Below are 21,342 nucleotides of genomic sequence, written 5' to 3' on the forward strand. Positions count from 1 at the left end.
CCAAATAGTTAATAATGAAACTTTTTCGGTTTGAAGGCAAGACAAATTCAATTCACTTCATATTCATATAGCGCCTTGCACAACACATTTGATTTCCGTGTAATATGTAAATCAGCCTAATCGTGCCTGTTGATATCCGTGCAACATGTAGTTAGCATATTTTGTGGTTTAGCTCCTCTCAGTCCTGCTCTATCTGAGGAAAAGAACCAAAAAGAATCCGGCTGTGTTGAAATGATAATTATAACAAAAACAATAGGGATCCAGGAGCTGTGCAGCTGGGACCCTAATAACAAGCGACGTAGAAGAGAAGCAAATGGCACATTGCAAATATACCCGCTGTCAGGGACTCGACTAGGCATGAGTGCAGATAGGCTGAGCTTCCAGTGAAGGCCCAGTTACCAGTGTAAGCAGTGCTGGAGCAGGAGCTACACAACGTCTAACAAAGCAAGGACCTAATAAGACTATTCAAGCACCAGAAGTGCAACATAAGATCATTCAGGGAATGTAAAAAGGCAGCAGGGAATAGTAATTTCTCACAGTGTACTTACAATGGTTGGCATACATACAATTACAATAAAGATAAAGCAATAGTATTTAAGATAACGGCTATCACACTCCAATGCAGGTTAGTGCAAAGAAAAGCAGCGAGAAAATTCTCTGAAAAACGTTTTTTTTGGTAGTTGTTTTTTTTTGTTTGGCAGTTCACACACTGATCCCAAACCTTGTGCTTATGAATGATTTGGAGTTACTCATATGTAGGGTATTTATTTAGACTGACCCACACATCCACTGGCCCCCATTTGTTAACCTGAAGCAGGTTAAATAAATCAACCCAGGGCCTCTTTCCGGGAGCAGACAGGCCACTGAAAGGTGGTGTCGGCAATCCTGCACATGGATGTGAACCAACAAACCAGCGGCCACACTCTGCCTCACGCGACTCCAGGCGGTTCTCTCACGGCGCTTTTCCACTGGCGTACAGGAACCGACCCGTACACTAGCCGTACTGGGCAGAGAAACTAGTTACAGCACGGTTCCACTCACTACAAATTGTCATTGTGGAAGGATCGGCTCGGTAAAGGCGGGTTTGGAGAGCGACAGTGACGTAAAACCTAAGAGATGCTTATTTACTGTTCCCATCATAATTTAATGTGTGTTGATTTCCTAATTTTCTACATCTGTGAGAATCGTCATCTTGTGATACCGAAATTAGCAATGGCTTGCATAATTATCCATTATGAATCCATTCTGTTCAGTTGTACTACAGTACTTTTATAAGTAGGAGTTTGGAAATGTTCAAGTTCTGAGTTTTCGGGAATGCATCTGATGTGTGATATACAGTATTCAGAACAGGCCTCAGACTTCAAAGTCAGACACTAATGCTGCCCAGGCCTGCATGACACATTTAAACACACCAAGCCTTTCAAATTGACATTAAATACCCCCCCCCCCAGATATTCATACAGCTTTGAAGTTTGCATTGCTCAGGTTAAATGAGAAATCAAATTGGGATGGCACCTTTACCCAAAGTGACAGCTTGTACCCAAATCACAGGAGTAACAGCACTTAGATGCTTTTCCTGCAGGGTACAGAAGCCCAAAGCGACCCAGCAACCATCCGGTTTCAGGCATGCACTCTCAACCCCAGGGATGGGGACAGTGTTAGGGAAAGACATGCAGGACTGCCTGAAATGCCGCATTCTCCAAGCAGGGAATCACTGTTTCTCATTTATTAATATTTCAACTAAGCCAAGTGCATAGCCACATATTAAAATTACAGGTTTGAACTTGCTTCCAAAGAGACACGGCATTGACCCGAATCGCCCCTCCCACCCCCACCTCAGCCCCGGTCAGCAGCGTGGATGTGCTTCGCCTGTCTGTGTGTAGGTACCCGGCTTCCAGTGCAGTGTAGATGCCCTTTTCCTAGCAAAGCTCTCCGATATCACAAGTTACTGGAAGTAATTTTTCTTCCATTTAGATGAGCGCTGGTGGGGGTGTTGATGGGGGTGGGGGGAGGGCTAGTCGGTAGCTCATTAATCAGGTCAGGAGTGTCTTCGTGACCTGGGTACGGCTTTGATTGGGAAACTGTAAATGGAATTACAGTGTCCTTAATAGCACCCCCTCCCACCACGTGCCTGCACCCCCATGCCTGTTTGTCCTCCCCACCTCAGGCAACAAAAGCACCTTTCAAGTCATCCGCAAACAGCGTGAGGTTTATTCCCATTTAATGGGCTGGCGGCCGTTACTGGCATGTCTTTTACAGTCCAGAACAAGGCGGCCATTGTCTGTGCCACCCTGATAAACGGCCCAACGTGGGTTATGACACTCAACAAGACCTAATTACCCCCCCCCCCCAACCCCCCCACACACACTTTTATCTTCCTATCACCTTCTTCTGTAGATAATCTCATTTCATCTCCCTGCTATAAAAGCCGCGGACAGATCTGTGAATTGCTCTGAAGTTCTTTCCACTTCCCTATAATGGGTCAGGTTGCCAACTTAGGTCAGCTGGCTGGCGTTAGATTTTCAATTCGAGACAAGTCTGCACTCACATGCACACGCATTTACATGTATGTAACAGTTTCATTACCTTGTAAATAGTCTGTAGGGTTCGCAAACTACCCCAACGCTTTTGATGTAGCTGGTTTTAGGTGTATAATCCCCTCCCACTTCACCCTAACTTGCCAGGTCACACACCCCTTGGACTCCTCTTACTGTCCAGTCTCTCCTGTGCCTCACTGTTCATTATTGTCATTTAATTCTATCTGTGCATACAGTATTGTGCAAAAGTCTTAGACAGGTAAAGAAGCTATTTACCTGGAGATTAAGTACATATTTGCTCAGAAAAACACAATTTAACATCCGAATATATGCATGTTAAAAGTAACACAATAAAAATTAAGAGTAATTTCTTCTTTTCTCCAAAAAGTTACTGACATCTAGTTGGATGGCGAGATGAACACGGCTTCAGTGCCCAAACCTCTCCTCAGGGGCACCCCAGCCATTCCATGCATTTTGTTAACTTTCAACACCAACTCAATTAATTAATCTACTTAATTAGTTAAATAACTCAATGAGGTATTGATTAGCCAAACATAATATGCTATTGGTCCCGAATGTGAGAAGGGTGGTCGGGTGATTTTTGGGGAGGTTTTGAAATGGTTAAAACAACACACTTAGACAGACATAATATCATAATTTTATACCAAAATTAAAAGCATTCAAACATTTTCATTGAACGCGTAACACTTTTTTACAGCACTTTATATTGGTTAACATGCAAGGAACTATTGCACACGTGGCAGTAAAGCTTTTGAAATCTTGAACCCTTAAAAACTGTTGCCAGGATATCACCATGTATTGTGACTGTAATGTCTCTATTTAATAAGCAGCACTAAGTATTAATGTTTGCAGAAACATTGTGCTTTATCCATATCCTGCTTGGATTTGCTTCCAAACTGTAGCCTTTTGTTACACTTGGGTTGGACACAACCTGTTGAGCCATTCCAGCTAATTATAAATGTAATGGCACCAGGTAAGAATCAGTAACACAGAGCTATTGTCACGCCCACAGGGGCGGGGTCCGACAGGGGCACCACGGCAGCAACCAATTAACCCAGGTTAAAAGTAGAACAAACGCCGATACTCCTTGCGAAGTATTGAACCGATGTTTCCGTGCCTTACTGAGCGTTTTGCCCGTCTTTCGTTTACCCGCTTCACCCTGCCTTACCTGTCAACCCGGTGTGTGATCCTTGCCTCCTTACCTTCCCTCCATAGACGCGCTCCCGTCCTTGACTCACCTGCCCCGCCTCGTCCTTCATCCTCTGCCTCGTGTTCCCTGTTCCAGAGTCTCTTTGTCGGACGGACTCCCCTGGCTTCGACCCCGGATCAGGTATCAAGACCCCGATTCCAGCGCGGCGCTTCTGCACCTCTGCACCGACTCTCCGAGTGGGAGATCCCACTCGTGTCACCTGCCCTGCCCCGTACCATCCGGGCAGAGGAGCCGGGTTCCCTCCTCTCGGCCGGACTACTCCCCTCCGTGGCTAGTTACCCGCTTCCCTTAATAAACCCTTCTTATCCCTGCAATTCTGGATCTCCGCTTTCCTCCTTGCCAGACCATGACAGCTATGAGTCAGAGAACTATTTATGTCAGTAAAAGTTAAGGGAGTAACGGCAAGAATATAATCAGGACCTTTGAATTATACAATTGAAATAAGATATTTGACTATTTCAGTCTGAAGATATAAAGACTTTGACCCTCACCATAAAAAAATGGCAAGCTTCTGTTTTGCCTAAGACATCAATAAGTGGATGCAGGATCTAGTATAAACATAGAAACATATTTCTATGCTTACACCCAAGCACTTCTTGGCATTATTTAATTCCATAAAAGGAAGTTTATTTTTATTTGCCACCCTGTCTGTGTCAGCTCTGAGTGGCGAGCTATACCCTAATTCACACTTGCTTTGGGTTTGTTCCAAGGCTGCTGGAAGTGGAACTGCGGGTCGCGAGTCCAAAAAAACCCCCACACTGAGTCTCACTCTGTCCCGCTGGCAGGCTGGGGGGCTGGGGGGGGGCAGCCTCAGTTTAGGACACCTTGATGGATGCATCTGCTACATGCACCCAGTACAGGCCTCTCTGCTTGATGTGCTTTGGAGATCGTCCCACCAAGAAGAACCTGCACGATTACTGGGCTGTTTGGTTAGTACTGATGCTAAGGACTGAAATAACAGAAAGACAGGAATGGATATGTTGACTAATTTGGGACTGGTTAAGATTAGAACATATTTCTGTGCAAAATATCATGTGGTCAAGGTGGAGTCTTTAGATTCAGTCAAGCTAAAAGCAGTTTGAATTTGGCTTAGATATTGTAAAATAAATAAATAAATAAATAAATAAATCCATCTATTCATCCATCCACTTTCTGTAACCACTCGTCCTATTTAGGATCACAGGGGGTCTGGAGCCCATCCCAGAGGCTGGGGGCCCAAGGCAGGGAATGACCCAGGATGGGGCATCAGCCCATTCATACATGCACACCTACGGGCAATTTGGTAACTCCAATTAACCTCAGTGTGTTTTTGGACTGTGGGGGGGAACTGGTGTACCCGGAGGAAACCTCACGACAACACGGGGAGAACATGCAAACTCCACACGTAAGGAGACTGGAACCCTGGTGAGACTGTGCCATGAACCACTGCACCACCCTGTTGTCCCCTAAGAAAAGATATAATAGATATTAATAACTGTGTGTATGACATGTAGCAGGCCGTCCCTGGCTGGCTCGGGGGGTCTTGGCTGTCATCTCGTGTTGTGACGGGAACAGTGAAGCCCAGTCCGAAGCATGCTGAGACTAGTGAATAGTTTGATTAGTGAGAGATGCAAGAGTGATGAGTGGGAACAATGGGGGAGGGATTTGAGGTGGTTACACCCATGGGAAGCGGGTGACAGAGGCTAAGGGGTGGGACCTCTCATTTGGACTGATTTCACTGAGGCCGGTCACACGTGACAGGTCATATTTAAACCCAAACATGCACTGAAACCAGCCCCCACTCCACCCGCTTGTTAATTTAATCAACAAAAAGTTTTAGTCCTCCTTAAGACACACAGCACTAAAATTAGCATTTAAATGTGGGTGGTCGGCATGGATTGTGGTTATTTTGGGAAAGAGTCAGGTGACCTGGGTTTTGTACAGAGGGAGCCACGTCAAATAGCCGCCTGGAGCGTGACGGGTCCATGGCAGAACCATGCGAGGTCAATGCACGATCCGTGCACGGAATGTGATCCCCCGCGATGACGCAGTAAACGAAGCCCCGCCCCATAAACGCCCCATGCGCTTTCTAAAAAGATGGTTGCAATGCTGTATAATCCCGCCAGGTGGAGCATTGACTGGCACAGTTAACTGCACCGTATCTTTAATATACAGTACAGTACAGGCAGTTCTTTTATTGCAAACATAGTTTCATAGATAGATGACGTGGTAAAAAAAAAACAACAACAAACTGATTAATAAAACAGATTTGTTAAATCACTCAATACACAACCCATGATGATTATGCTATTTATTATTAAATAATGAATTAATAAAACTACAGTAGTTAGTGAAGTATTTTTCAAGACATGCTTAATGATCCTTAAAGACACGGTAACGTCAGTAATTTATCTACAGTATACCGATCATTGTAGGTACGGAATACAAATGCGGGCTATGTACAGTATTTTACAATACGGTGTATTTTACCTAGTTCCATTTAGTATACTGATAAATACTATTTTGCTGCAAAGTTATGCTCAAAATGTAACTTCTGCTTGGGTTTGTTTTCGTTATATTTTTGATGATGTTTTCGCTGATGTTTTTTTTTTACTTAAAGTCAAAAATTGGCATTACAAAGGTAATTAATCTGTCTCTTCTGCCACATCTATTCACAGTTGTGATAAGTGATTAATGCCTCATCAGATTTTTTGATGGGGGAGCATTATGCATGGTTAAATGACAAAAGAAATACTGATCTGTATGGGCAGACATTTGTTCCAGATTGCATGCGCCATTAAACATGGTTTATTTGTCCAAGGTTGCTAGAGCCTGATTTACTCCTACCAATATAAATTATTTCAATTAAACCCATTTGTCTCAATCACAAATTAAGCCAACGCTGTACGAAAAATGAAGTTTTATTAAAAAAAATATAGCTACACTGAAATGAAATGAAAACAATGAAAATGAAAACAAACATCAAGTCCTAGTATAGCCAGCCCGTGACTGTTCAGGGTCAACTTTACGTGGACTTCTCAGTCGTTCGTTGATCTTATTTCTGATCCGGAACCAGTGGTCCGCTGTGAGATCCGGAAATCTCCGCATGACAGTTGTTGGAGCAGGGCGTCTCCACCAATTGAGGGAATAATTAATAAAATAAAGGGAATGATTCTATAAGGCTGTAACTAGTCAAAACAAGAACTGACTGGCGCGCCGGCAAGCCAAGGCTACCTAATCGGAACAGATAGGGGGGGGGGCGACAGAGAACATCAGCGGCCCCTACTTATCTTTTAGCCTTCCAGAAGGCCAAGAACAGTACGAGCCGGCTGGAACCACACAGGTGGTTGTCACGTACACGGAAGGTACCGAGAAAGGGGGGGGGGGGGGGGGGGGGGGATGCCCAAAGGGCTTTAAAAGGGATACAACTGATACATATGGCAGAGCCTCCTCCTGTACATGCTGAATGTATGTCAGACGGCCGCTCCCTGATTATAACCAAATACAGCAGAATCCAATTGGTTAGCAACCTGTAAATATTTTAGCCAACCAGAATGAGATGCGCCCATTTGTGCGCTATTAAATTTTGCTCAGATCAACCACTGCGATTATTCACCTTTTTAACGACTGTATTGTGTTGTGAAGATGCCGCACATCACTCAACTGTGCTCACAACAAATTCGACAAATGCGGGCCTGTGGAAAATCAGCACAGCAGATACAGCAGCATTTTGCAGGATTGGGGATTAAGGTTTCGCTTCGTGTTGTGCGATATCACTACAAGGAGAGACATCCTCGACGTTCTTATCCAAAGAAACTACACCAGTAAGTAATAAAAAGAATGAGCAAATACTGAACAAGTGTGTGATACTGTTATTCATAGGACAAGTTATGTTTGTTTTTGTCTAATGGTTATCATTGATTTCTGTAGCAATATCCTGAAGGCTATTGACGACATGACCCTGGCTAATGATGAGATGACCGCCCGGCACGTGCAGCAGAAAGTTTTCAAAGACTTCGGCGTTCATCTGAGTATCACCAGTGTTCGCCGAGCTCGCAGAAAACTGATGAGAGACCGCAGTAAGGAGGCACGGCTAAACCAAGCTCTTCAGTGGATGGAGTCGGGGGAGATATGGGGTGATGTGTTGTTTACAGACGAAACAACAGTAGCTCTGGAGCACTATGCCCGACAGAGTTTCCGAAAAAAGGGACATTTGGCTTGCAAACCACGGCCTAAACATCCATTGAAGGTCCATGTCTGGGGAATGATTTCAAGATATGGAGCAGGGCCTATTGTAATTTTTGAAGGAATTATGGACAGACAGTTTTTTGAAGATTCCATAATCAAAGCAGCTGCAGGACCATATATAAGAAAATATTTTGGACCGCATCATCGCTTCTTCCAGGATAACGATCCAAAGCACACTGCTGCTGCATCATGCATTGCGGCAGAGGGAATCAACTGGGTGAAGACTCCGCCAGAATCACCGGATTTGAACCCTATCGAGCTTGTCTGGCACTCGATGAAAGACTTCATCCGAAAGGAGGCAAAGCCGGGTACAAAAGAAGAGCTCATTCATGCCATTGAGGCTTTTTGGGAGACAAAAGTCACACAAGACTTCTGCAGTACATTAATCACCGGACTTCATAATGTACTGAGAATGATAGTGAAAAACAATGGGGGGCACAGTGGAAAATGAACTGATGAAGAAATGTAATCCCTACCAGCGCACATACTGTACTGTACACTATAGCTATGTTTGTAAACATGGCTTATTAAAGATGCACTGTTTTGTGGACATGGCAGTTTTGTAATGGTCAGCAAAATAAACACTGTCTACACTGTTTGCGCCGTAATATATTTGGCTGACGGTGGGAAAACTGAAATCGCAATTGCCGAATCACGAGAAATGGGGATTGAACTGTATTTCAAATTACTGTACGATATATTACAACCTGTATTTCATGATTCCACAGACCACACTCTTAGAAAAACGTCTTTGTGCTCACTCGAGGTTGAAACCGTGAAACTCGCTTCATTTGCAAAACAATAAGTGTTGATCGGCGCTGAGGAGGCTGCGAGCAGCTTGTGTGGGGAGTGAGGGGGGGGGGTTCCTTGTGAGGAGAGCTTGATTTTTTCAGGGATGCTAGTGTTGAACATGGTTCCCAAATTTGGCGTTTATAACGATTCAGACAGACTGAATTTAAGAATGTCTCCCATTTTCTGCCCATTGAAGTAGTTGGTTCAAGTAAATGTTTTTTTTTTCAATACCCCAACAAAATCCCCAACAATTAAAACACGCAAACATGACTTAAAAATTTATTCTTCCAAAAATAGTCAGAGTTAAAATAGTAATTTGTCTAAAACATACAATACAGTACATGTTGCATTTTGCTTAAAGGTCATTAAAATACCCGGATAACACCATCTGCTGATTAGTCTCTATCTGGTTCTTTTATACTAAAATATTATTTTTTAAAAAACTATCAAAGATGCAACAGTTTAAGTCTTTGTTTCCGCCAAACTGTCAGACGTTTTGCAATTCTATGTTCAGAATATAGATCTGACCAAACATCATTCTAGATCTGTTGCACTGTGACGTCATTCCAGCTCCCTCAACAGCTTGTTCAGGCTCCTCCAGTAGCTCCAAAAGGCCAGCCGTCACCCGTCTGACCCAAGCCTCCATAGCGGAGCTCTGCTTAAAGAGAACAGGAGAATTTAGTGAAGAAAAAGATACTGTAAATACGCTTTACAGAATATCTAGTTAAGATAAAAAAAGAAAATATACTAATAAACCTATGTAACACAGAGTGTGTAAAATACTGTTTTGGGAAATCTGGAATGTAAATAAACTGCGCTTTTTATACAAATAAGTTAAGCGATATAACATTCATACTGTATATGAGCAGTATATACACTGTACTGTACAGTATGCGTTGCAAAACTACCATGCAAAAAATGGGAAAAATATAAACCTGGTTATGAGCGTTTATAGCTCGCTAGCTCCTGTACAGCTATCCTTATCTTCTGTCCCTCATGAACTACATCACATTATATTCCAGTCACAGAAATAACCTGCAGATTAACTCTTACCCAAAGAATAAATAAATGCATTTTCAGAGAGCACAAACACATTTACTGTATGTTTCTCGAGTAGTGCAGTTTTTGTAATAGGGACATTAATAGTATTTTCGAAGCTTTAGCGTCTTTTTGAGGAAAAGAGGAGTGACATTGTATTGTTAGTTTGTGACACTGACAGTAAGCTGTAATGTTAACTCCAGACTTGGTAAACAGATCATTAAGTTATCTAAAGTCACATCTGACCGCTGCTGTTGCTGCCAGTGATTTTCGAAACGGCCAATAAAAAACTAAACTGGGAAGTAACCTGTAAACTACCCCAAACAAATTTTATAAAATAAAACACCACTTACCGCGAATAGTCCATTAAGCCGCGATCTTCATTTCTGTAGTGCAGTTTGATAGCGTCAGTTCGGCGGGGGTGGGTGGTTAAAATCACGTGATTGCAACTCAGCGCAGCTAGATTGCTGGCTTGTGTTAACATGTTCTTGAGAACGAAGCTCCATCTAGTGGTGGCACCAGGTAAATGAATAAATAGGCGTGTTTACTGTGAAATCTTGACACGCCTATCTGGCTTGAGAGGGAGGGGGGACTACGCCGTCCATAGGGCAGCCGTACGCCATTCGCACGCCATTCACACGGCCGCGGCTATTTGACGTGGCTCCCTCTGTATGTTGATTGCCGACATGTTTTCCTCAGTCCAAGGCGCACACTGGTATATACTATTTCTTTGACATCCAGGAACCTGGACCATAACCCTGACTTAAGAAAGTCACATTGCTCAGAAAATCTTTTCCGGTTTCTGTCCGGCATACTTGGCTGCCATTTCTGTCCCTGCCATAGTGGGGGCTTTCGTCCATATTTGGCCCTCCCTGCCCCTGAAAAGACCTTGCTTCCACTGAATAAAGATCCTGTTACCTGCCCACACCTGGGTCACATGACACTGTTTCACAAAAAGCATTTTTTTTGTCTCTAAAGTGGGAATTACCTGCGCCTTGTAGCAGCCTAACAGACTCAAAGTGGTTTTATCTCTTGTTTCTCTCCTTCCACAGGACCCAGATAACAGATGACAGTCCTGTTTTAATTCCTGAAATGGGCATGTAATTAGGTGCTGCCCCCCTCCCATTTTACTGCTCCACAGTTCGGAATCTAGAGTTCAAAGCACAGCTGGGACAAGCTCAGAGTTCTACAGGTCACCTGGACATTCTCAAAGGTGCCACTTTCCCTGACCTTTGAACTACCTGGGCAAACACCCAGAATGCCCTGCCCCTGATGCAGCGGCAGAACAACTGTACATTGGGCCCTGGGGCAAAAATGGACCATGCGGCCCCCCCACTTTCCAAATTCACACCTAGGGCCTGCCTATGCCAGCTGCAGCAGTTGTACATGATGAAACATAAGTGGCCTCCAAATATCGTACCCATCATGCACTGCAGCAGTTAGAGAATTCCACAAACATGCTTTTTTTATGCATGCACACCTCAACATAGTTTGACTACAAAATATTACAAACTATTAGATTTAATTGTACCAAATACTTATGACTCACCATAATGAGATTTTATACATAAGTGAAAAATATAAAAGCAGCATTTCATGAGTCTTTATATGCATGACATCAGTACTTAATCCTCAGGAATGTTTCACTTGTATGTAAAATTTGCAGCTGGAGGGGGGGTCCACAATGTCATTGGGGGCCCGCTACAGTATCTGGTTTTACTGTAGTGGCAATTAATGGAATTGATCTCCATGAGAGATACTTGGGAACTCAGGACTCGAATATATTGAACTTCACGGAAGTGACAGAAAGGACATCCACACAGGCAACAAAATCCTAAACAGAATTATTTCTCCATTTTTTTCATTTCTAGACAACTTTAAAGAACATCCACAAGGAAACTATAATTACGTACTTTGATAAACAGCTGTTGGGCCAGCCCATTGTATCTGTTACAAAAAGTTTGCTCTGCATCAACTCCTAGGAGACCCTTGCACACACACACTAGTTTACCACTAAAGTATTGGCAAGAAATTGAGGGTCATACGGAGCATATGACAAGGTGATTGTAGTCTGGCACATGGTGACCACATTTAAGGGAGATGTGGCTTAACAGCCACATCCTCAAAGGACTGATGTGGTGGGAATTGACAGGGGCTGCTGCCACTCCTTTGGTTCTCAGACCAGCCTCATTGCCTATTAGTACCAGACCCTGAGCTCCCTGCATTGAGAACCTTCCCTGAGGGAAAGGCTTTCTTAGTGAAGGAAAGCCCATTACGTACAAACCCACCGACCTCCCATCTACAGAGTGATTCCCAGTCATAAAAGCCATAGGCAACAACCAGTGTGATGCAGCTGGAGAACTCCTAGGCAGTCCAGAAATGTACTTAGGAGCCAAGAAATAAGCAGACAACTGCACCATTTCAAATACCACTAGTGCTTTATTCAGTCACAAGATGGTGCCCTTGGTCTCCAGCACAGCTGCCACAGAGTGAAGCAGCACAGATCACGGCAGGCAAGTTAATTGGCTCCTTCCATCCTGGTACCATGCACAGCTTGGTACATTAGGGCAGTAGGTACCTATCCCTTCAGCATATACAGCTGTCCAGGCTGACTACCCATGGGAGGACCCTGTTGGATAGCAATGGGACCCAGAACACCTGTGCCTTGAGCACCTGCAGGGGCAAGATGGGTGCCTCAGTCACAGACACAAGCCACCAGAGCATCTTCTGAGCAGAGCCAAGCATACCTGCTACACCTGCAGGTCCACAGCTGGTGTCACAGCAGCCACACACCTGGTCATTCCCATCCACAGACATCCACCTGCAATGGGGAATAGCAATTGTTTAGCAGCTCAACTCATCCAGCATCATAATGCTGCAGCCACTGACCTGTTAGCAGCAAGAGAGAAGGAACAAGCCTTGTGTTGGGAATCCACAGGCACAGAAGCCACTGTTGCTCTCAGGCTGCAAGTAATGAACATCTAGGGGACAACAAAAGCATGCTAGCTGCCAGTTCATTTAAGCATGGAAATCCTGCATGAGTGCCTGTACTCACTGAGCTCCTGCCATCTTGAGAGAACCTGAAAGCATCCAGCTGAAGCTGCAGCTTGTCATCCTGCTTTCTGGGCAGGAACTGGGAGCGGGATCCTGTCACCTTGGCATCAGTCAGGCACCTGAAGGCCAGGCATGTCAAGCAGCATTGCCCAAGTGGCCTCATACACAACCATAAAATGTTACTCACCCAGAGTTCTGCACAAAGGCATAGCTAGGGACAGAGGACACATCAGGGACCAAGGTGGCCACACAGCTGTCCACAAAGACACACAGGGGCTGACTGTTGCCCACAAGGACAGAGGCTTCAATGTTCAGGACATTTCCCAGGAAGTACACATTGGAGGCCCTCTCATTCTGCCATGCATCTGTACAGAGGGCACAAGCACTTGAGGACAAGCCCACAGAGCAAAGCCAAATACTGTATGCTGCATGAATCCATTGCCTACCATCCATCAGCCTCAGTGAGAAGCTCAGTTGTGCCTCAGCAGCCATTGTGGCATAGTAGGGGATCCAGGTTGGCACCAGGGCATTGCTGCTCACATTTTGTTTCCTAAGGAGCAAGCATGATTGAGATCAGTGGTCATTGACACCAAAGAGATGGTCCTCTGCATTTAACCCATATGTATCATGACATGCAGGGGGCAGCTAATTCAGCACCCAGGGAGTAGTGCCTTCCTGGTCAGGGACTCAAACCTGCAATCAGTTACAAGTGATTTTCCCTAACCATTAAGCCACCACTACCCATTTGGTACAGTCACTAGAATGAATGGCTCCTATGGCTAGGAAGCACCAAAGCATGTGGGGCATCCTCACCTCAAATAGTGACACTCAATGCCAACCATAGCACCATTGGTCCTCACAATGGGGAGGCCATTAATACCCCTGGGTGTGTAGACCAATGCAAAGCTGTAGACCAGGGCATCAGCAGTCATCTGGAGAAGATGAACATGATTAGCACTAGCATAGCCAACACAGCAACCAGCAGAAGGACGCCCTCATACCGTCAGTGTACTTCCACAGGCCTGCAGTGCAGATTGAAACCTCACTGTGCCAGAAGCATCCTGCCCAATGGGTGCGCAGCCACCGAAGGTGATGTCTGATGCATTGATTGGCTGACCATTACCAAGGAGGATTGGCTGCACAAGCACCACAACAGAATCCTCCCCACATACAACACTCACACTATCAGGGCTCACTTGCATTCCAGTCACAGATTTAACCAGAGCAGGAGCCACTTGCTTGCCCAGATAGCCAGTCGCCGCCACCTTGGAAGCCCCTACGCCAACCTGATAGCCGGTCGCCGCCACCTGCGGAGCCCCTACGCCAACCTGATAGCCAGTCGCCGCCACCTGGGGAGCGCCTACGCCAACCTGATAGCCGGTCGAAGCCACCTGGGGAGCGCCTGCGCCAACCTGATAGCCGGTCCCAAACACCTTGGGACCACCTACGCCAACCTGATAGCTGGTCGAAGCCACCTGGGGAGCGCCTACGCCAACCTGGAAGCCGGTTGCCGCCACCTGGGGAGCGCCTGCGCCAACCTGATAGCCGGTCCCCGACACCTTGGGACCACCTACGCCAACCTGATAGCTGGTCGAAGCCACCTGGGGAGCGCCTACGCCAACCTGGAAGCCGGTTGCCGCCACCTGGGGAGCGCCTGCGCCAACCTGATAGCCGGTCGCCGACACCTTGGGACCACCTGCGCCAACCTGGAAGCCGGTCGAAGCCACCTGGGGAGCACCTACGCCAACCTGATAGCCGGTCGAAGCCACCTGGGGAGCACCTACGCCAACCTGGAAGCCGGTCGAAGCCACCTGAGGAGCACCTACGCCAACCTGGAAGCCCGTCGAAGCCACCTGGGGAGCCCCTACGCCAACCTGGAAGCCGGTCGAAGCCACCTTGGGACCACCTACGCCAACCTGATAACTGGCTGCCACCACCTTAGCAGCACCTAATCCATTCTGATAACCTGCTGGCACCTGAGGGATCTTCACTTGAAATCCAGGCTTCAGTTGAGCTTTACAGCTACAACCTAATAAAAGAAGCAGCACTATAACCCTCTCATGCATTGCCATTGTTTCAGAGCTGGGAGCAAAGCACACTGTTTTGGCTGCTTTGCTTGCAGACTATATTATAGTTGCTGAAATCCTCTACACCTGCCAGGCCTGTTCTGATTCGTCAGTATGGAATCCTCACCATGCAGGGTTAATCAAACACTGCTTGGGCTCTAACGACTGAAATACATTTTTCTACCAACAGTTACTTTTTTCCCAGCAGTTATCAGTTTGGTGCTCTCATGCTGTAATTGCCCACTGCACACATACACTGAGATTTTACTGGTGTTTTTTTGGCTTTAAATAATATTGACTTCCTGGCACATGACTGCACATGGCCAACAATAATATTTGGTACATACTGTAATGTGGGCATATCTACAACCCCACCCCCCGCCGCCTTTATTATTATTTTCCATAATCCTATTTCATTCTGACTGGTCAGCAGGGTCGTTGTTAATTGTTAATTCGAGCGTAAGTAGAGGAAAAGCGTCTCTCGTCACTTTAGAGGGAGTGCTGAAGTATGAGCCCACCTGCTATGTTAGGAGGTTCCTCTAGGGGCGCTACTGATTACACGTATCTACCAAACCTCACAACGAAAATGTTCATTGTAGTCGGTGCATCGATAATGAATGAAGCGATGACTTATTGAGGGTTATGGTGCCGAGTGTTGGGTAGATGATAAAGCGTGTTAGTCGTCTTGCGAACATAGCTAACTGCTACAAACGGGTGCTGTGATTAAACTTAGATCTAATACATTTAGTGAATATCTACGTAAATTTCCGAATGTTGCGTTATGGCGAAGCACCATGGAAGCGGGTGAAACGCCGGTATTCGAGCATTTATGTTTATATTTGAGTGTTTGTTCGTGTTGCCCACTATCTCATAGTGATTGCAAGGTGTTCACAATGTAATTTATCGTTGAAAATGGGATTAGATCTCTGTCATCGGTTCAGTTTAGGGTATATACTGAGTTATATGAGCAAGAAGAGTATACTGTATTCTGCAGTTTCATATTGTTTTCTATTGTAAATCTTGTGAGCCGCGGGAGTGAATCTACAGCAGCGATGTAAATGATCTACAAGCTAATATAGTAAAACCCATATTGTGTTATTTCCATACATTGCAGACGCTGCATCCTTATTTAAATGAGTTGCACCAGCGTGGACTGACGTGCCGTACTTCTGGTCCATAACAGGATTGTCCCTGTCCTATTAAAATACCTGTCTCCCCAAAATCCATTTTTTCTGGTATGTGACAAAACACATGACTTTATAGATTAAACCTAAAACAAGGAAATGAGCACCATTTGCACGACATATCGAAATGTATCTTTATACAGCCAGCCGTCAATGAACGGTTTAATGTCTTTAATGGACTTAACGTGGGCTGTTGTCAGTGAAGCAGGTATGTCAGTGTCAATAAGACACAGGCTAATCTCACGTTATATTCCCAGTTAGCAATGATGCTACTTAGCTAGTTCTCTAGATATCAACGTTAAGTTGCTAAAATTAGTCAAGTAATCCATACAATTAACGACAATCATAAATACAGTTGTTTACTATAACAAACAAATACTAGTTTGTTATAAAAAGTAGATGACTTAATAAAAACATGTTTTCATTAGTCAATTAGATGTCATGTGCTATCAGTACACGGAGAATGAGCGTATACCATCTATAATAAAAAGTCTCAATCGTCAAAAAGTGAACATACTGTACGCAGTTTTCATCAGACAGCGATGATATTCCACTTCCGCACAGAGCAGGTCAGATTAAAAGGACACCCCACTTTGAAATTTCACTCTTTTGCTTTTTCACATTGAATCCCAAACTACTTTATACTCATGTATTGTTAGAATAATAGGCTGTTGGCACACAATGGAGGAGTATAAGTATCTCGGGGTCTTTTTCATGAGTGAGGGAAGGATGGAACGGGAGATCAACTGGCGGATCGGTGTAGCGTCAGCAGTGATGCGGGCGCTGCATCGGTCTGTCATGGTGAAGAAGGAGCTGAGCCAAAAGGCAAAGCTCTCATTTTACCAGTCAATCTACATTCCTACCCGCACCTATAGTCATGAGCTATGGGTAGTGACCGAAAGAACGAGATCACGAATACAAGCGGCCGAAATGAGTTTCCTCCGCAGGGTGGCTGCTCTCTCCCTTAGAGAGAGGGTGAGGAGCTCGGTCATTCGGGAGGGACTCAGAGTAGAGCCGCTGCTCCTCCGCATCGAGAGGAGCCAGATGAGGTGGCTCGGGCATCTGCTTAGGATGCCTCCTGGACACCTCCCTGGTGAGGAGTTCTGGGCATGTCCCACTGGGAGGAGGCCCCGGGAAGACCCAGGGCACGCTGGAGAGTCTATGTCTCTCGGCTGCCTTTGGAACGCCTCGGGATTCCCCCAGAGGAGCTGGATGAAGTGGCCGGAGAGAGGGAAGTCTGGGTCTCCCTGCTTAGACTGCTGGCCCTGCGACCCAACCTCGGATAAGCGGTGGAGAATGGATGGATGGATGGATATTTAGGAAATATATCCTGTCCCCAGGTTACGATGGGGTTACATTCCGATAAACCAATCATAAGGCAAAAATATCGTAAGCCAAAAATGTATGTTAATACAGGACACCAAACATAGCCTAGCCTACCTTTAAAAATGCTTTGAACACAATATTTAACAAATCGGACATCTAAGAATGTGTCGCCAGGTTACGATAAACCTATAAGGCAAAAATATTGTACAAATGCATTTTAATACAATACGCCAAACATTATAGCCTTGCCTACCTTACAAACATGCTTTGAACACTTACATTAGCCTACAATTGGGTAAAATAAACAAATCCTATTTGATAAAAAGTTGAATGTCATTTAAGTTATCGAATAACATACTGAAAGTGAAAAACATTTTGACTTTACGATGAGTAAATAACAGATCATTGCGCCACCGGGGAGTATCTGTAGTGTTGAAACACTAGAAATGGACAACCAGATTGAATACTTAATGACAGATTCTTTCAGAGGAATCATTAGCACCAGTTCTTGCTAAATGTGACCACTGTAGTTTGCTGTAAATGTAAACAGTATTTATTGTAAGAGGATTTTATTGCACATTTCGCTTATGAATCATTTGAAAGGGAAACACTACAGCACAGACACAAAAAAATTACTTGGACATAAATCAATGACTAATAGAGTGTCTTTCGTTTTGATGTAACAAGTGAAGATAGGAATTGCAGGTACTCAGTTGATTTGTCCCAAGCTGTAGCACTGGTTTAAAAATTAAGCACTGGTGGAAACCAGTGCTAAGGTTTAATACCCTCACCTACTGTTAATGTGAACCAGTTGCTGATACTGGATGGGTGTTCTGCATTTCATTTATCAGTAGCACTGTATGACCCCTAGTCCCTACCATTGTTGAAATCAATCCTATAACCTTCTATTCAGAAGAAGCACTTGCATGTTACAAAGGTGATGCCAAACCAGGCTGTGGTGCTAGAGATCACCACATTGAAGGGAGGCCATCAGCCACTCCCCAGAACAGACTGAGGGAATCAGCATTCACTTCTGACCAGCCTTGTCTGTTGGTTCCCTGATCCCCATACAGGGGGAACCTTCCCTGAAATGGCTTCCTTGGTGAAGGAACCACCAACACCTTCCACCTAAGGGTATGGCTTTCCCACAGGGTCCCTTTCCAGTCATGAAATCCACAGGCAGCAAGCAGTGGGAATTCCTAGGCAGTCCAGAAGTGTACTTGGGAGCCAAGAAATAAAGCAGACAACTGCACCATTTCAAATACTACTAGTGCTTTATTCAGTCACAAGATAGTGCCCTTGGTCTCCAGCACAGCTGCCACAGAGTGAAGCAGCACAGATCACGGCAGGCAAGTTAATTGGCTCCTTCCATCCTGGTACCATGCACAGCTTTGTACATTAGGGCAGTAGGTACTGTACCTATCCCTTCAGCATATACAGCTGTCCAGGCTGACTACCCATGGGAGGACCCTGTTGGATAGCAATGGGACCCAGAACACCTGTGCCTTGAGCACCTGCAGGGGCAAGATGGGTGCCTCAGTCACAGACACAAGCCACCAGAGCATCTTCTGAGCAGAGCCAAGCATACCTGCTACACCTGCAGGTCCACAGCTGGTGTCACAGCAGCCACACACCTGGTCATTCCCATCCACAGACATCCACCTGCAATGGGGAATAGCAATTGTTTAGCAGCTCAACTCATCCAGCATCATAATGCTGCAGCCACTGACCTGTTAGCAGCAAGAGAGAAGGAACAAGCCTTGTGTTGGGAATCCACAGGCACAGAAGCCACTGTTGCTCTCAGGCTGCAAGTAATGAACATCTAGGGGACAACAAAAGCATGCTAGCTGCCAGTTCATTTAAGCATGGAAATCCTGCATGAGTGCCTGTACTCACTGAGCTCCTGCCATCTTGAGAGAACCTGAAAGCATCCAGCTGAAGCTGCAGCTTGTCATCCTGCTTTCTGGGCAGGAACTGGGAGTGGGATCCTGTCACCTTGGCATCAGTCAGGCACCTAAAGGCCAGGCATGTCAAGCAGCATTGCCCAAGTGGCCTCATACACAACCATACAATGTTACTCACCCAGAGTTCTGCACAAAGGCATAGCTAGGGACAGAGGACACATCAGGGACCAAGGTGGCCACACAGCTGTCCACAAAGACACGCAGGGGCTGACTGTTGCCCACAAGGACAGAGGCTTCAATGTTCAGGACATTTCCCAGGAAGTACACATTGGAGGCCCTCTCATTCTGCCATGCATCTGTACAGAGGGCACAAGCACTTGAGGACAAGCCCACAGAGCAAAGCCAAATACTGTATGCTGCATGAATCCATTGCCTACCATCCATCAGCCTCAGTGAGAAGCTCAGTTGTGCCTCAGCAGCCATTGTGGCATAGTAGGGGATCCAGGTTGGCACCAGGGCATTGCTGCTCACATTTTGTTTCCTAAGGAGCAAGCATGATTGAGATCAGTGGTCATTGACACCAAAGAGATGGTCCTCTGCATTTAACCCATATGTATCATGACATGCAGGGGGCAGCTAATTCAGCACCCAGGGAGTAGTGCCTTCCTGGTCAGGGACTCAAACCTGCAATCAGTTACAAGTGATTTTCCCTAACCATTAAGCCACCACTACCCATTTGGTACAGTCACTAGAATGAATGGCTCCTATGGCTAGGAAGCACCAAAGCATGTGTGGCATCCTCACCTCAAATAGTGACACTCAATTTGAACCATAGCACCATTGGTCCTCACAATGGGGAGGCCATTAATACCCCTGGGTGTGTAGACCAATGCAAAGCTGTAGACCAGGGCATCAGCAGTCATCTGGAGAAGATGAACATGATTAGCACTAGCATAGCCAACACAGCAACCAGCAGAAGGACGCCCTCATACCGTCAGTGTACTTCCACAGGCCTGCAGTGCAGATTGAAACCTCACTGTGCCAGAAGCATCCTGCCCAATGGGTGCGCAGCCACCGAAGGTGATGTCTGATGCATTGATTGGCTGACCATTACCAAGGAGGATTGGCTGCACAAGCACCACAACAGAATCCTCCCCACATACAACACTCACACTATCAGGGCTCACTTGCATTCCAGTCACAGATTTAACCAGAGCAGGAGCCACTTGCTTGCCCAGATAGCCAGTCGCCGCCACCTGCGGAGCCCCTACGCCAACCTGATAGCCGGTCGAAGCCACCTGGGGAGCGCCTACGCCAACCTGGAAGCCGGTCGCCGCCACCTGGGGAGCGCCTACGCCAACCTGGAAGCTGGTCGCCGACACCTTGGGACCACCTACGCCAACCTGATAGCCGGTCGCCGCCACCTGGGGAGCGCCTACGCTAACCTGATAGCCGGTCCCCGCCACCTGGGGAACGCCTACGCCAACCTGATAGCCGGTCGCCGACACCTTGGGACCGCCTGCGCCAACCTGGAAGCCGGTCGCCGACACCTTGGGACCACCTGCGCCAACCTGGAAGCCGGTCGAAGCCACCTGGGGAGCACCTACGCCAACCTGATAGCCGGTCGAAGCCACCTGGGGAGCACCTACGCCAACCTGATAGCCGGTCGAAGCCACCTGGGGAGCACCTACGCCAACCTGATAGCCGGTCGAAGCCACCTGGGGAGCACCTACGCCAACCTGGAAGCCCGTCGAAGCCACCTTGGGACCACCTACGCCAACCTGATAACTGGCTGCCACCACCTGGGGAGCCCCTAATCCATTCTGATAACCTGCTGGCACCTGAGGGGTCTTCACTTGAAATCCAGGCTTCAGTTGAGCTTTACAGCTACAACCTAATAAAAGAAGCAGCACTATAACCCTCTCATGCACTGCCATTGTTTCAGAGCTGGGAGCAAAGCACACTGTTTTGGCTGCTTTGCTT

The 21,342-nt window shown here is 46.1% G+C and overlaps 1 protein-coding gene and 1 long non-coding RNA gene across 7 annotated transcripts; both read right to left on the reverse strand.

The window, feature by feature from the left end:
* Nucleotides 1-9,052: 9,052 nt before the first annotated feature.
* Nucleotides 9,053-10,491, reverse strand: LOC140578791 (uncharacterized). Its single transcript, XR_011983063.1, has 2 exons — nt 10,179-10,491; nt 9,053-9,442 (listed from the first exon to the last, which is right to left on the reverse strand). It is a non-coding gene; the product is annotated as an uncharacterized lncRNA (long non-coding RNA).
* Nucleotides 10,492-12,244: 1,753 nt separating this feature from the next.
* LOC111834596 (zona pellucida sperm-binding protein 3-like) lies at nt 12,245-21,342 on the reverse strand. 6 transcript variants are annotated; one of them, XM_072700610.1, is made up of 10 exons: nt 20,910-21,342; nt 20,805-20,867; nt 13,881-14,459; nt 13,693-13,811; nt 13,326-13,429; nt 13,067-13,244; nt 12,881-12,998; nt 12,715-12,806; nt 12,573-12,646; nt 12,245-12,498 (listed from the first exon to the last, which is right to left on the reverse strand). In XM_072700610.1, exons 1-10 carry the CDS (start codon nt 21,294-21,296, stop codon nt 12,404-12,406), a joined length of 1,809 nt encoding a protein of 602 aa, XP_072556711.1. In that variant the 5' UTR covers nt 21,297-21,342; the 3' UTR covers nt 12,245-12,403. The 6 variants fall into 6 exon arrangements, with proteins under 6 accessions (XP_072556711.1, XP_072556710.1, XP_072556713.1 ...); XM_072700609.1 differs by having other exon boundaries at nt 20,805-21,342; XM_072700612.1 differs by having other exon boundaries at nt 13,881-14,186; nt 20,742-21,342.

The sequence above is a fragment of the Paramormyrops kingsleyae genome, chromosome 16 (genome assembly GCF_048594095.1).
Source record: "Paramormyrops kingsleyae isolate MSU_618 chromosome 16, PKINGS_0.4, whole genome shotgun sequence".
NCBI lineage: Eukaryota > Metazoa > Chordata > Actinopteri > Osteoglossiformes > Mormyridae > Paramormyrops > Paramormyrops kingsleyae.